The following is a 16,947-nucleotide window of genomic DNA, read 5'->3' as shown; positions in this document are numbered from 1 at the left end:
TTGAGGTGACTTGGAAATATTAATGAATTAATGCAAAGGTGGCATGATAAGGAACATGATTATAAGGAGACCTCAAACTCCTGCACCCCAATCTCCCTTACACCTCCATGTTATCTACACTGCCTAATGCTCCCAACTTTAATCCATGGTTACATGAGTGACACTCTCTTCCTCTTCCACTTCCCCATGCACTTCACCACTCTACCTACCTCCCACACTGTCTCTTTTTATGCTTCTTTCATCATTTGTCTCTGTCTTTATGGGCCTTTTGCCTTCTGTGTTTAATTAAATTTTGATTGCCTCACTGTTTCCACCTGCCAATTCTGGTCTTTCCTGGTGAACATTTTCTACAACGATGAGAGTCACTTAACATCTAGAAGACTCAGATTCTCCATCCATAAAATGGTGACATGAATATCAACCGAAGTTTATTTGTACAATTTCCATGAGACCCAAATGACAAGATGTATATAATATTTTTATGCATTAAGGTATTATATGAAGGCATGTCTATTTATTTTAAACTGTTAATAGTTATCACTATCAACAGTATTATGGAACACTATTGTTCAAAAAGAAGGTGGACTCATCTTCCCTTTCCACACATGGAGACCTATGATGTAATCATAGATAACGGATGTCAATGTGCCAGCAGATACAGAGACTCAAAAAATTTGCATCAGTCCATGAGACATCCCTTTCTCAGGTTCCTCTTATAGGTGTCCCCTAGTCTCAGGGAGCTGATTTATTCTTCATCCTGTGGTATTATTTTATTTCAAATTCATTGATGGGACACATTCTTCTGCATATGGGGATGGATTCTCCATCATGTTTTATGTTTCATTTCACATCTCATTAACAACAGCTTTTCCTGTGATTAGGTCCCTTGTACTAGCTTGCAGGGCACAGGTCAATATTTGTGTTTCCACTGAAAAGGGTGGGCCAGATAATTATAACTTGTCAACACATTAGTTATTTATCATTTGAGATTCCATCCTCCGACTGTCTCCACTGTGGGAGAGGGAGAATGAGAGAGTAGTGTTGACCAAGAGAAATACCTGAATTGAAATTTAGCCTCAGACATGAGTTATGTGACCCTGAACAAACCACTTCGCTTCTCTCTGCCTCAGTTTCCTTGACTGTAAAAAAGGGATAATATCATCTACCTCCTACAGGTGCTAGGACAAATAAATAATATATCTGCAAAGCATTTAGCAGAGTGCCTGTCACAGAATTGTGCTTAAAAAATCTTCCTCTCTTTCTCCCTTTCTCTATCACTTTGTTCATTGACTTTTCATTGTTGCTTTGGTACACATAACTTCATTCTGGTCTCTCACTTGTTCTCCACCTCAAATTTGCAGATGTCAAAGATGGGGAACCAAACCACAGTGACAGAGTTCTTCCTTGTAGGATTGACAAATGACCCTGAGACCCAAGTTGTTCTTTTTGTTTTCCTACTGCTAACATACTTTTTGAGTGTCACTGGAAATCTCACTATCATTATTCTCACCCTGCTGGATTCACAGCTCCAGACTCCCATGTATTTCTTCCTCCGGAACTTTTCCTTCTTGGAAATTTCCTTTACCACTGTCTTTGTTCCCAAAATGCTAGTGAATATAGGAACTGGGAACAAGACCATTTCCTTTTCTGGATGCTTTACTCAATATTTTTTTTCCATCTTGTTGGGAGCAACCGAGTTTTATCTTTTGGCTGCCATGTCCTATGACCGCTATGTGGCCATCTGTAAACCTTTGCATTATACAATGGTGATGAACAAGAGGCTTTGCCTCCAACTCATCCTCAGTTCCTGGTTTTCTGGTTTCTTGGTTGTTATTGGGCCACATATCATGACAACAATGTTGCCATTCTGTGCATCCAACATCATTAATCATTACTGTTGTGACTATACAATATTGCTCCAGTTGGCCTGTGCAGACACACACTTCATAGAGATGATTGAGTTTGTCTTGGCTGTGGTGACTCTTCTCTTTACATTAGTCTTAGTAATTATCTCCTATGCATGTATCATGGGGACAATTATGAGAATCCCTTCTGCTCAGAAAAGGAAAAAGGCCTTTTCCACCTGCTCTTCCCACATGATTGTTGTCTCTCTCTCCTATGGCAGCTGCATCTTCATGTATCTTAACCCTTCTATGAAAGAAGCAGCAACTTTTAATAAGGGAGTAGCTGTGCTGAATACCTCAGTTGTCCCCCTTTTGAACCCATTCATCTACACCCTAAGGAATAAGCAAGTAAAACTAGCCTTCAAGAACATGCTCAGAAGGATAAAGTTTTCTTAATAAAGTGAAAATAATTGGAGGTGCTTCAATAAAAGAAACCATAAAGGAAGGTTTATGAGAGAGCATAGGTATTCTTATGTGGCATATGCAGAAACTGCTTTTCAGTGTTAAAAATAGTATATTGCATTGTCATGATTTATCACTTTTCAGCTCAGCCTTTATTGAACAGAATTCATGACCTGATTTCATAATTAAAATTCTCAGCAAATTTTTACTTTTTCCAGTTCCTTATAGGAATAATAGATCTTGATTGGACCATATATTTTTTGAATATAATTTCATTATTCCTATGGTGGGAAGGGAGGGAGAGAATTTAGAACTCAAAGTTTTAAAAAGGAATGTAAATAATTGTTTTTACATGTAACTGGGAAATAAGAAATATGGGTAATAATGTATAGAAATCTATCTTACCCTACAGGAAAATATGAGAGAATGGAATAAGAGAAGATTGTGGTGTGATAGAAGGATGGGCAGATTGGAGGAAAAGGTTAATCAGAAGCCAAACATTTTTGAGGAAAGACAGGGTGAAATGAGAGAGAGAATTTAATAAATGGGGGTTAGGGGAAATAAGATGGAGGGAAATTCAGTTAGTAGTCATAAATATAAAAAAATTGAAGTAATTTTCTTTCATAAAGGCCTAATTACTCAAACATATAGAGAAATGTTTCAAGTTTATGAAAAATAAGAGCCATTTCCCAATTGATAAATGATCAGAAGATACAATCAGTCTTCAGATGAAGTAATTAAAGCTATCTAAATTCTTATAAAATATTCTAACTCAGTGTTGATTGGAGAAATGCAAGTTGAAAGAATTCTGAGGTTCTCCATCATAGCTATTAGGTTATTATTATCATTAATTATTATCATCATCATCATATGTCAGAAAAGGTAAAGGACAAATGCTGAAGAAGATGTGAGGAATAATGAGACATTAATGTACTGCTGTCAAAGTTGTGAAGCAATTAAACCATTCTAAAGAGCAATTTGGAACTATGCCCAAAGGGCAATAAAACAATGCATGCCCTTTCACATAGCATTACCACTACTCAGTCTGTGTCCTCAAAAGAGATAAAAAACAAAAAGCAAAAGTACCTACATGTAGAAAACTATTTATAACAACTTTTTTTTCCCTGAGGGTAAAAATTAGAAATTGAGGGGACCCACTTCAATTCAGGAATGCCAGTATAAGTTGTGGAATGTAATTTTGATGCAGTACTATTGTGCTATAAGAAATGATGAGCAGGATGCTCTCAGGAAAACTTAGAAATACAAGGGTTGATGCAAAATGAAATATATCAGGTACAAAGCAACAGCATTAGTGTGAGATGATCAGCTATTAAAGACTAAGGTAATCTCAGCAATACAATGATCCATGACAATTGTGAAAGACTTAGGATGAAAAATGCTATCCATTTCCTGAGAAAGAATTGATGTATCTGAATTCTGTTTGGCACAACTCTTTTTTTTAACATTATTTTCTTGAGTTTTTTGTCTGTGTTTTCTTTTACAGCATGACTATTATGGATATGTTTTGTATGGCTACACATACATAACCTCTACACAATTGTTTTCCTGCTCAATGTGAGGGAGGGAGACGTGTGAGTAGGGACAAATGGAGAGAATTTGGAACTCAAAGTTTTAAAAACAAAATTTTAAAAATTGTTTTTACATTTACCTGGGGAAATAAATACTAAATAAATGCCATAAAAAGAAAAAAAGCTCTATTAATGTTTGTGCTTTCCAATATATTAATAGGAATTAATGCTGTATTTTGCCCAAAACTTTTTCTGCAACTATTGAGAAAGAGATGTTGTGCTTTTTTTGCTCTTTTTATTATTTATATGGTCAAGTGTACTGATAGTTTTGCAAATATTGTACCTGTTCTACATTCCTGATATAAACTCCACCTAGTCATAGGCATTCTAGGCATGACTATCACCTTGGTGTCATAGACTTTTCCTGCTGACCTCCTAAGTTGCTTTGGGCTGGTAACTTCTTTTACCCCAACATTTTGGGGTTTTCTGGCACCAGAATTTTATTTGAGGTGTCATATTAAATTTGTTTAGAGGGGAATTTGGGAGAAATCAGGTAAGTTCCTATATTTACTCTGCCGTCTTGGCTCCCAAGGGCTCAATAATTTTTTTCTGGTATGTTATTTTATGATCTGTCCTAAACAAAGTTGTCTAATAAATGTGGCATCTTGGCTAGATAGGTGGATATACTACAAGATCTGGTGTTTTAGTTACTGATTGAAAGCAGTTTTTTACTTGATACAGAATCTCAAGTGGGTTGGTTGTTCACTGGACACTCAGCAGGACTGTTCTGTTGTTCACCTGCACTTCCACCTAGTGAGAAAAATAATCTCCACAACTTCTCACTTTAGGATCACCTGAGACCCACAGCTGGTGTAATGTAATGCTCTTTCAAAAAGACCAAACACTCCTAACCTAGGATAGACAGAGGAATCTCTATTTCTTCTCTCTCAAATGGGCTCTGAGCATTTTTCCCCTCCCTGAGAGTGAATGACTGTGCAAAGAGGCATAGTCTATCTTTTTCTTTGAATACTGTTCCTGGGTAAGGGTTGGGTTTCCTCAATGAGAGACAGCACTCTTACTAATGAATGTTTATTTACTGATTGAATAGTTTGTGATGACCATGAAGTAGTTTTCCAAATCATCACCTCTGCAGGATATAACTATTTGCCCTAACACCAGTAAACAATTATGGGCTTCACATGTTCCTAGTTTTTTAAAATTCTGCTTCTTCTCTTAGTCTTATGGAAATAAATTCCTTGTAAACAAGAGGTCAAGGTCATCTATGACCTGGGATAAGTCTTGACTCTATTCCTTTTCTGACTTTACCTATCAATTGCTCAAAGCCTCTTTTGCCACTTTTCACTACAAGTTGTCCAGAATCTGGAAGAAGCATATACACATCCATAACTAAACTGGGCTCCCTACTCAGGCCTTCTGATGCTAAAACTCCTGTTCTTTGAACTTTTCAATTTTCTGAATCTTAGGTTACAATTTTACAGTGATTGTAAACTTCAGTCATAAAAAATTTGGCAAAAGCAAAACTAATTGCATAGTCATCACTTTTCCAGGTCTGCTATCAGCTGTAAAGCAATCTCACATGTACTTCCTACTGTATTATCATCCTTGAATAAGGGTCAATGATAGCAAATGCTAACTTTTGTTGAAATGTAAACAATCCTGAAAGGCAGAGTTTTAGAATATTATTACTGATCATAGAAAAGTGGCTTTGGTAATCAGAAAATGAAAAACAGTTTGAAATTCAGAAGCAGGAACATGTGAGGATCCATTCTTCCTCCCTCCTAAGTTCCAGGCTATTGGGGTATTTGTTTTCATGGTGGCAGTCAGATTATCATTTTCAGCACTGGAATATGACTAAGCGTCCAGGGGATTTGTCGGTATGGATAGACTTATCAGTATAGTAAAATCACCCATGAACAAAGCAGGAAGGAACAACTTGTTCCTTTGAGTTAAGGCTATCTTGGGGCCATGCCCCAAGAAAAGAGATAGAGGAGCAATCTACGAATAGATTAAAGTGGGTTTTGGGAGAAATAACTTGTTTTCTGCATGCAGTATTTTTGGAACTGCGTAACAAAGTTGAGAAACCTGCAGCCTCTAGGTCACATGTGGCCTCACGTGCAGCCCTTTAACTGAATCCAGACTTCCATTCCAAACAGGAAATAATTGTTTTGTGAAGTTTGGATTCAGTCAAAGAGCTGCACTTGAGGACTTAGAGGTCACATGCAGCCTCAAGGCAGCAGGTTCTCTAACCCTGATCTAAAACAAGACCAATGATGCTTAACTCTGGACTATTGTGCCAAGCCACCAGGTGGTGTTTCTTGAAAAGTTGGCCAGATAAATGGAGTAGTAGCAGGTGGGTCACAGCCATTCATTGAAATTTTATAGTATGACCAGAATTATACTCATTTTCTGTGTCAGGAGGAAATGGATTTCTCAAAGTTTCAGATAGCTAATATCCTAATGAAATTTCTATAACATATTCTCTCTTGAAATGAATCTTCAGTCTCCCCACATCAAATCATGGAATCTTGGGTTCTGCCAGTGTCACATCTCTCAGGATAACAATTTCAAAGACTTCATTCTAAGTCTTTGAATTAAGCTCTTTTTAATACCTTTCTCTATATTGAAAGGGAACATGCATTCTATTGGTCCTTCAGCACTGGAAATCTTGCAGTACTTGTGCTTGAAAACTATGCCTAAATCACATATTTAAAAAAAAATCATCATGGGGAAAGGTAGGCATCTAAGAACATGCATTAAATGTATATTATGTACAAGACAGTCACTAAGCTAGGGACATAAATAGAAGCCAAAAGATAGTTCCAACTTTTAAGAAGCTTACCCTGTAATGAGTAAGAAAATAAATAAAATGGGGAAAAGAGGTACCAAGATATGGGCATGGTGGCAAAATCCGTAGAGTCAGAAGCATAAGATGGAGTGAAATGAAACACAACTGACCTAGGTCCATATTACAAATGGAAACCCCCAAAGGAGCTCACCAATGGAAGAAGGCTAACATGGCAGAAGGAAATTTCATGATCAGAAGATGCCAGGTCATGAGGGAAGTTCCAAGGTGAGAGGGCCACTGAGTCAAAGTGTAAAACTCCTTGAAGTCAAACTCCAGACAGGGAGGGGAATGCAGAAAACAAAAGTGATGGGATAATTAACTTTGACTTATCCTCCCTCCCTCTGTCCTCACACCCAATCAGTTCTACCACTTTAATGTCATTGCATCAATCCCTCCTTTCCATTCTCATTGTTGCCACTCTAGTACTAGACTTCTTCATCAATCATATGTACTACTCCAATTAACTAATACAAATCTATGAAGGCCAGATCATATCAGGTCAATAAGTACTTATTGTGTGCCAACTGGGTGTCATTCAGTATGATAAATATAGGGAATACAAAGAAAAATAAAAAGTCAGACTTCAGGGAGCTTGCAATCTAATGAGAGACACAACATGCAAACAACTTGCACAAACAAGATCTATAGAGGAAAATTGGGAATAGTCTCACAGAGAAGGCATAAAAAATGAAGGAACCTTTAGAAAAGTTTCTTGCAGAAAGTGGAACATTAGCTGAGGGTGGAAAGAAGCTAGGAAAGTCAGAAAGTAGAGATGAGAAAGACATTTCCAGGGGTGGAGCCAAGATGGAGGAGATACAGCAGAGACTTGCTAGCATTCTCCTTGCAAAGCCAGCCAAATACCTGTAAAAAATTACTCTAAACAAATACTGGAGCTGCAGAACTCAAAGAATGACAGAGGGAAACAAATCTCCAACCCAAGACAACCTGAAAAGTCTTGGGGAAGTGTCTCTCGTGCCACCCTGGGAGCAAAGCACAATCCAGTGTGGGCTGCCATGCATAGAGGGGACCTGAACAGGCCTTGAGGGGAATGAATCTCTCTCGCTTCTGGTGATTTCCAGACTTCACAATCCCAAAACGCTTAGGACAAATTGGAACGTCAGTGGAAAAAAATTATGGGGCATATGTGAGAGAGTACAGTGATCAGGCTCCACCTCCAGTGTAGTGGAGGGGGTGGAGGAACATAACAGGGGAGGAGCCTGAGGTAGCAGCAGCAGGGGCAGTGGCAGCAAATGCTTCTGGAACTCTAGGCCCACAGACTGTGGGGGGATAGACTGGCTGACAGAACACCCTCCACCACCACGGGAAGCAGAGAGCTAACTTGACAAACAGCTAAAAGGTCAAGTAAATAGCTGAGAAAATGAGAAAAAACAGGAAAAAATTCACAGTATAGAATCTTACTTTGGTGACAAGGAAGACCAAAGTATACAAACAAAAGAAAATAAAGTGAAAGCTCCTACATCCAAAGCCTCCAAGAAAAATATTAATTGTTCTCAGACCATGGAAGAGCTGAAGTGATTCTGAAAATCAGATAAGAGAAGTAGAGCAAAAATTTGGAAGAAAAATAAGTGATGCAAGAAAATAGTGAACAACAAGTCAACTGCTTGATAAAGGAGACTCAAAGAATTCTGAAGAAAATAACACTTTAAAAAACAGACTAAGCCAAACTGTAAAAGAGAGCCAAAAAGCCAATGAGGAGAAAAAAACCATAAAAATCAGAATTGGCCAGATGGAAAGGGAGATCCAAAAGTTCACTGAAGAAAACAATTCCTTAAAGATTAGGAGCGAGGAGATGGAAGCCAAAGATTTTATAAAAAATCAAGAAATTATAAAACCAACCAAAGGAATGAAAAAATAGCAGACAGTGTGAAATACCTCATTGTGAAACAAATGACTTGGAAAATAGATCCAGGAGAGATAATTTAAAAATTATTGGACTACCTGAAAGCCATGATCGAAAAAGAGCCTAGACATCATTTCAAAGAAATTATCAAGAAAACCTGCCCTGATATTGAAAGAATCTACCAATCACATGGTGAGATTCCCCAAAAGAAAAGTTCCTAGAAGATTGTAGTCAAATTCCAGAGCTCTCAGTTCAAGGACAAAATATTGCAAACAGCCTAAAAGAAACAATTTGAGTATTGTGGAAATACAGTTAGGATAACAGAAGATCTAGCAGCTTCTGCATTAAGGGAACACAGGGTTTGGAATATATTCCAGAAGTCAAAGGAACTAGGATTAAAACCAAGAATCACCTACCCAGCAAAACTGAGTATAATACTTCAGGGGAAAATGGTCATTCAATGAAATAGAGGACTGTTAAGCATTCTTGTTGAAATGACCAGAACTGAATAGAGAACTTGACTTTCAAACACAGAAATCAAGACAAGCATAAAAAGATAAACAGAAAAGAGAAATTATAAGGGACTAACTAAAGTTGAATTGTTTACATTCCTACAGCTCATATTTGTAACTCTTGAAACTTTTCTCAGTATTTGGATAGTGGGAGGGATTATATTCATATAGACAGAGGCCACAGAGTGAGGTGAAAAGGAAGGGATGATATGTAAAAAATAAAATTAAGGGGTGAGAGAGGAATGTATTGGGAGAAAAAGGGGAGAAATAGAATGGTGTAAATTGCCTCTCACATAAAAGAGGAAAGAAAATGCTTTTTTTATGTTTATTTATTTTTAGTTTTCGACATTCATTTCCACAAAATTTTGAGTTCCAAATTTTCTCTCCATCTCTTCCCCCCCCAAAACGCCGTGTATTCTGATTACTCCTCCAGCCAAATTGCTCTCCCTTCTTTCATACCTCTCCCTTCCCTTATGCCTATCTTCACTCTTGTCTTGTAGGGCAAGATAAATTTCTATATCCCATTACATGTATTTCTTATTTCTTAGTTGTATACAAAAACAATTCTCAACATTCATTCCTAAAACTTTAAATTCAAACTTCTCTCCCTTCCTACCTCCCTACTCATCCCCACTGAGAAGACAAGCAATTCAATATGGGCTATATATGTGTACTTTTGCAAACGACTTCCACAATAGTCTTGTTATGTAAGACTAACTGTATTTACCTCCATCATATCCTGTCTCCCATTTATTCTATTCCCTCTTTTGACCTTGTCCCTCCCTAAAAGTGTTTACTTTTCATTCCTCCCTCCTCCCATTTGCCCTGCCTTTCATTATTCCACCCACCTCACTTATCCCCTTCTCCTCTACTTTCCTGTAGTTTAAGATAGTTTGTCATACCAAACTGAGTGTGCATATTATTCCTTCCTTAAGCCAAATATGATGAAAACTTCACTTTTTCCCTCTCACCTCCCCCCTTTCCCCTTCAATTGAAAAAAGCTTTTTCTTGCCTCTTTTATGAGAGATAATTTACCCCATTTAATTTCTCCCCCTCTCCTCCTAATATATTCCTCTCTCACCCCTTAATTGTATTTTTAGATATAATCTCTTCCTATTCAACTCACCCTGTGCCCTCTGTCTATATGCATACATACATACATACATACATACATACATATATATGATGTGTGTGCGTGCGTGTGTGTGTGTGTGTGTGTGTGTGTGTGTGTGTATAATCCCTCCAACTAGCCAAATATTGAGAAAAGTCTCAAGAGTTACAAATATTATCTTTCCATTTAGGAATGTAAACAGTTCAACTTTAGTAAGTCCCTTGTGATTTCTCTTTCCTGTTTACCTTTTCATGCTTCTCTTGATTCTTTGTTTGAAAGTCAAATTTTCTATTCAGCTCTGGTATTTTCATCAAGAATGCTAGAAAGTCCTCTATTTCATTGAATGATCATTTTTTCCCCTGAAGTACTATACTCAGCTTTGCTGGGTAGGTGATTCTTGGTTTTAATCCTAGTTCCTTTGACTTCTCGAATATCATATTCCAAGCCCTTTCAATCCATTAATGTAGAAGCCGGTAAAATTTGCGTTATCCTGATTGTATTTCCACAATACTTGAATTGTTTCTTCCCAGCTGTTTGCAATATTTTCTCCTTGACCTGGGAACTCTAGAATTTGGTTACAATATTCCTAAAAGTTTCTGTTTTTGGATCTCTTTCAGGAGGTGATCAGTGGATTCTTTCAGTATTTATTTTGCCCTCAACTCTAGAATATCAGGGGAGTGTCCCTTGATAATTTTATGAAAGATGATGTCTAGGCTCTTTTTTTTTATCATGGATTTCAGAAAGTCCCACAGTTTTTAAACTGTTTCTCCTGGATCTATTTTCCAGGTCAGTTGTTTGCTATTGAGATATTTCACATTATCCTCTATCTTTTTTCATTATTTTTGTATTGTTTTGTAATTTCTTGGTTTCTCATAAAGTCATTAGTTTCCATCTGTTTCATTCTAATTTTTAAACAACTATTTTCTTCAGTGGGCTTTTGAAACTCCTTTTCCATTTGAGTAATTCTGCTTTTTAAAGTATTTTTCTCCTGATTGGCTTTTTGGACCTCTTTTACCAATTGAGTTAGTATTTTTAACGGTGCTATTTTATAGCATTTTGGGGGGTCTCCTGTTGACTCACTTTTCATCATTTTCACGCATCACTCTCATTTCTCTTCACTACTTTTCCTCCACCTCTCTTACTTGATCTTCAAAATCCTTTTTGAGCTCTTCCATGGCCTGACATCATTGCATATTTACTTTGAAGGTTTTGGATGCAGAAGCTTTGATTTTTGGTTCTTCCTGCGATGATATTCATTGTTCTTCCTCATCAAAATGATGGAAGAAAATACCTGCTAACCAAGAAAATAGTATGCTATGGTTTTATTTTTTTCTCTTTTTTGGGACATTTTCCCAGTCAGTTACTTGCCTTAAAAGTCCTTTGTCAAGAGGAGGGTATGCTCTGGGGACCTGTAAGTTCTCAGCTCCTCCAAGGTGGCACAATCAAGGGAGAGTAGTTTACTCCTCTCCTAGCCTATGCTCTTATCTGGGAGCTACCAAAGCTTTTCTGCTCAGGATCTGCAAGTAGAATTCCCTTTCCAGAGGCTCCACTAGCTTCACCATGCCAGCACTCTTCCTCACCCTAGACCTGACCCTCAGGGCTGAGATCCAGATCAGCGGCTCAATTCCCCCAGTGACTTTAGGCCAAGGGCTCCAAAAATGGATGTTGCTGCTGATGATGCCACCACTGCCTGGGGCCAAGGCTAGGGGACAACCCTATCCCCTTCTCACCCAGGTGATAAAGCTTTCTTACTGACCTTTGAAGCTTTCTTTGATATTTGTGGGTTGAGAGATCTGCGACCCACAACTGCTGCCAGCAATTCCACCCCCCAAGGTCTGTTCAGGTCTTGTTCCTGCGACTGCTGCTGGGCCAAAGCTGAGCTGAGTTCTGTGGGCTGCACTCTGCTCTGCATCCTGTGCTATAGACCTTTCTTGTCAGGCTTCCAGGCTACCTTGGGCTGGAAATCTCTTTCACTCTGTTGTTTTGTAGCTTCTACTGCTCTAGAATTTGTTTAGAGTCATTTTTTGCAGGTATTCTATGGGTTGTGGGGGAGTAGCTAGAGTAGGTGAGTCTTTCTACTCCACCATCTTGGCCCTCACCCGCAAGAGTCAAGAAAATGTTTCTTCAATGACAGGAAAAGGGGGAAAGTGAGAGGGAAAGAGTGAGCCTTACTGTCATCATATTAGGTTTCAGGAGGGAACAACATGCACACTCAATTTGATATGAAAATCTATGTTACACTACAGGAAAGTAATGGGAAGGAGATAAGCAGGGGTTAGAAGGAAGGGAAAATGGTAGGATGGCATAATTAGAAGTAAATATTTTTAAGGAGGTGTAGAGTGAAAGGAGAGAATAGAAGAAATGGGAGGCAGGATAGGATGGAGGGAAATATAGCTAGTCTCTCACAATATGACTGTTATGAAAGTGTTTTGCATAACTACACATATATAATCTATATTGAATTGCTGCTTTCTCAGTGGGGATGTGTGGGGAGGGAGGAAGGGGGAGTAGTTGGAACTCAAAGTTGTAAAAACAAATGTTAAATATTGTTTGTACAATAAGATATGCCGGCAATGGTGCAGTGAGGTATAGAATTCTCTGTTGCCCCACAAAAAAATAGAGGTGATGGGGATAAGAGAAGGGAGCAGTGTGACACAAGGGAGGGTAGATTTGGGATACTGGTAATCAAAACACCTGCTGTCTTGGCATGGATGGAGGGGAGAGATGGGGAAAAATTTTTCAGCTGAAAATCTTGTAGTAGTGTATGTTGAAAACTGAAACTAAATAAATAATTTCTTAAAAAGAAAAAAAGGTTTTTCCAGGAATTGTAGAAAATGATTGAAAACAATGCAATCTGGGACATAGAGTGTGAGAGGAGCAGCAACAATTCCAATTCCACTTTATCATAGAATTCATAGGTGATGGGAAGGAAGGAAGAAGTTTTTCAATGACTAGAAATATAGCAAGGGTGACGCTATGAAAGTGTTTAAAAGCAAAAAAAGCATTTTTTATTGGATTATGGGGATAGCAGGGGTGCACTGGAATATAATGAATGGGGGGTGGAACAATATGGTACAAACTGCCCTTTAGGAAGATTAGTTGGACAGATATGTGAAGGAAAAACTGGAGTAGGGAAAAGAGGGAGAAAATTTTAGATATGAAGGACATTCTTTGAAAATTCATGCCTTGTCTATTCTCCTTTTCTGCAGTCCATGGTAATTTAATTAGAGTGAAGACTTAAAAAACATGAAAATTGAATTCTTGCAAGTGGAGCCAAGATGGGGAGTAAAAACAGGAACTTCTTTGAGCTCTTCCCCTAAGGTCCTCCAGACACCTGTAAAAATGACTCTGAACAAATTGTAGAGCCAGAGAACCCACAGAATGACTGATTGAAACAAATCCCCAGCCCAAGACAACCTAGAGAATAAAAAGGAAGACACTTTTGCATTGGGGAGAGAGTGGAGCACAGTCCTGTGTGGGTCATAGTGGCATAGGCTTGTCAGAGAAATCCTCAGGGGACTGAATCATTGGCAGCTGAGGCAGTTTACGGACTTCTCAGCACACAGATGCTGAAGCTGTCAGTGGGAGAACTCTGTAGGACATGGGGGGAGGAGTAGTGAGGAGTTCAAGGTCTAACAAGATTGGTCTCAGCCCCAGGGCAATGGTGGTGGCCACAGCAGCAGTAGCAACAGCAGCAGCAGCAGTGGCTGCTTGTGGAATTCTGGGCCCACAGACTGTGGGGGATAGGGTGGTTGATATAAAATCCTTGAAACTTGGGAAAGTACACCCACAACCACACCCACCCAAACTGGAAGCAAAATCCTGCCTTGACAAAGAGTTGGAAAGCCAAGTATTTGGCTGTAAAGATGAGTAAACATTGTAAAAGACCTCAGACTATAGAATCTTACTTGGAGGACAAGGAAGATCAAGGCATACAACCAGAGGAGGACTACAGAATCAAAACTCCTGCATCAAAAGCTTCCAAGAGGAACATGAATTGGTCACAGGCCATGGAGACCCTCAGAAAGGATTTTGAAAATCAAGAAAGAAAAGTAGAGCAAAAATTGGGAAAAATAGTGGAGCCAGAAGAAAAGGTCCCACATCTATTTTGCTTGGGAGGCTAGGGACATCAACAGAAAAAGTCTCTTGTTCTGTAAAAGAAGAAGACCTGTGATATCCCCGCAAGCCCCACCTCAGTGACCAACAGGAAATCTAGAGCCCCAATAGGTGTGAAGCTGGTAAGTACTCACACCAGAACCCCAGGCATGCCTTAGTGCAGACAGGGGAAATGGGCAGAAACCAGCAAAGATGGGATTTACCAGACACTGAGCTTGTCCATGCTCTAGGGAAGACCTAGGAGAGTAGGATACCTCCTGTGGGCAGACCACCAATTCCCCACACCTCCCTCTGTGTGCTTCAGGGTAACCCTGGGGAAGCTGAGATAGACTTCTCCTGCCTCTAACTTGGCATACATCAGCTAACTCTAGCTCAGTACCAGGTGAGCTGCAGTATTATATAGCTTCTAAATGAAAAAACCAGAAGCCACACACACAAAGTCAGTAACCAAGCCCATAGCCACAAGCACAAGAAGCATGGGACAGAGCCCCTGGCCTCAGAAGCAGAGATTCATTTTAAAAGCCAGGAAAAAGGCAATCACCATAAGGAAGAAGCAAATCAGAAAAGCAGAGATCATAGAATCTTACTATGGGAAAAGTGAATATCAAAATATAAATTCAGAAGGGAACAACACTGAAAATATATCCACATCTGAAACCTCAAAAGAGAATACTAACTGGTCTTAAGCTCAAAAAGCATTCTTGGAAGAGCTGAAGAAGGATTTTAAAAGCCAAATTATAGAGTTAGAAGAAAAAATTAGCCAATGATTTTATAATTCAATTGATAAAATGAAAAAAAGAGTTCACTGAAGAGAACAGCTCCTTAAAAAGTAAAATTCGTGAAATGGATAAGGAGGTGAAAAACCTAAATGGGCAAACTGGACAAATGGAAAAGAGGGCATAAAAGCTAACTTGAGAAAATAATTTATTAAAAATTAGAATTGGGCAAGTAGAAGTTAATGATTCTAAGAGATATCAAGAAGCAGTCAAACAAAATCTAAAGAATGAAAAGATTAAAAAAAATGTAAAATATCTTATTGGAAAATCAACTGACCTGGAAATTACATCAACAAGAGAAAATGTAAGAATTTTTGGTGTACCAGAAAGCCATGACGAAAAAAGTGCCTAGACAGTATCTTCCACGAAATCATCAAAGAAAAGTGTGAAGAGGTCCTAGATCCAGAGGGCAAAATATTCATCAAAAGAATTCACTGATTACGTCCTGAAAGAAACCCGAAATTGAAAATGTCAAGGCATAGTGTTGCCATATTCCAGAACTCTCAGGTTGAGTAGGAAATAAGCAGAAAAAAACAGTTCAAATATGGAGGAACTACAGTCAGGATCACACAGGACCTTGCAGCTTCTACATTTAAAGATTTGAAAGAATGGAGTATGATATTCTCTAAGGCAAAAGAACTTGGACTACAACCAAGAATCAATTACCCAGCAAACTGAGCATAATTTTTCAGGCAGGGAGATGGACTTTCAAAGATAATAGGGATCTTCAGACCTTCCTGATGAAAAGGCAGAGCTCAATAGAAAATTTGATCTTCAAATTCAAGACTGAAGAGAGGCATAAAAAGGTAAACGGGGGGGAAAAGAAAAAAAACCTTATTACTAAATATGGGCAAACTGTTTACATCACTGTATAAGAGGAAGACACTTGTGAATCGTGTGAATTGTATATTATGACATTAAAAAGGAATATACATAGATAGAAGGAGTGGATATAAATTAACTAATGTGATGATAAAAAATGTAATTAAATGGTGTGAATGGATTCAAATGGGAGAAGAGGAAAGAAGGAGGTATAAAAGTGTAAATTGCGACACATGAAAAAGCACAAAAAATATTATAGTAGAAGAAAAGAACGAAGGTAGTTGAGCATTATTTGAGCTATACTGTCATCTGATTTTGTTCAAGGAGGGAACAATACATTCATTTAAGTACAGAAATCTAACTTACTCTACAGGCAGTAGGAGTGGACAGGGAAAGAAAAGGGAGGATGCGGCTGGAAGGGAGGGAAGAAATAGAAGAGAAAAGGGAAATGAAAGGGAGAGCAACTGATAGAAGTGAGGGAAAATTCAAAAAAGTATAACTTTTTGGGGGGAAGGGAAAAGGGAGAAATAAAAGCACAAACAGGGGAGAGGGAAATAGCAAGCAGAGAATAACATATATAGTAATCATAACTGTAAATTTGAATGGGATGACTTCTCCCATAAAATGGAGGCAGATAGCAGAATGGATTCAAAACCAAAATCCGACAATAAATTGTTTTCAAAAAACACGTTTGAAACAAGGGGATACCCACAGGGTAAAGGTAAAAGGTTGAATTACAATATATCATGCACCAGTTAATGCAAAAAAAGCAGGGATAGCAATCCTAATCTCAGACAAAGCAAAAGAAAAAATAGATCTAATCAAAGAGATAAGGAAAGAAACTATATCCTGCTAAAAGGCATCATGGAAAATGAAATAATATCATTACTAAAAATCTATGCAACAAATGGTACAGCATTAAAATTCTAAATGGTGTTACAGGAAGAAATAGACAGCAAAACTACAAGGGTGGGGGGCCTCAACCTCCCCTTCTCTGAACTTCGTAAATGTAACCTCAAAGTAAACAAGAAAGAAGTTAAGGACATGA

General features: G+C 38.3%; 1 protein-coding gene across 1 annotated transcript; it reads left to right on the top strand.

Moving 5' to 3' along the window:
* The first annotated feature begins 1,361 nt into the window (after positions 1-1,361).
* Positions 1,362-2,300, top strand: LOC140523650 (olfactory receptor 2AP1-like). Its single transcript, XM_072638427.1, has one exon. It carries the CDS (start codon positions 1,362-1,364, stop codon positions 2,298-2,300), a length of 939 nt encoding a protein of 312 aa, XP_072494528.1.
* Positions 2,301-16,947: the final 14,647 nt, after the last annotated feature.

Source organism: Notamacropus eugenii, chromosome 2 (genome assembly GCF_028372415.1).
Source record: "Notamacropus eugenii isolate mMacEug1 chromosome 2, mMacEug1.pri_v2, whole genome shotgun sequence".
NCBI lineage: Eukaryota > Metazoa > Chordata > Mammalia > Diprotodontia > Macropodidae > Notamacropus > Notamacropus eugenii.
Note: the sequence above shows the minus strand (reverse complement) of the source record. Positions and strands in the feature narration are given on the sequence as shown.

What these genes read in the sequence shown, in the direction of transcription:
- LOC140523650 (XM_072638427.1), top strand. Translation starts at nt 1,362, where the DNA reads ATGTCAAAGATGGGGAACCAAACCACAGTGACAGAGTTCTTCCTTGTA.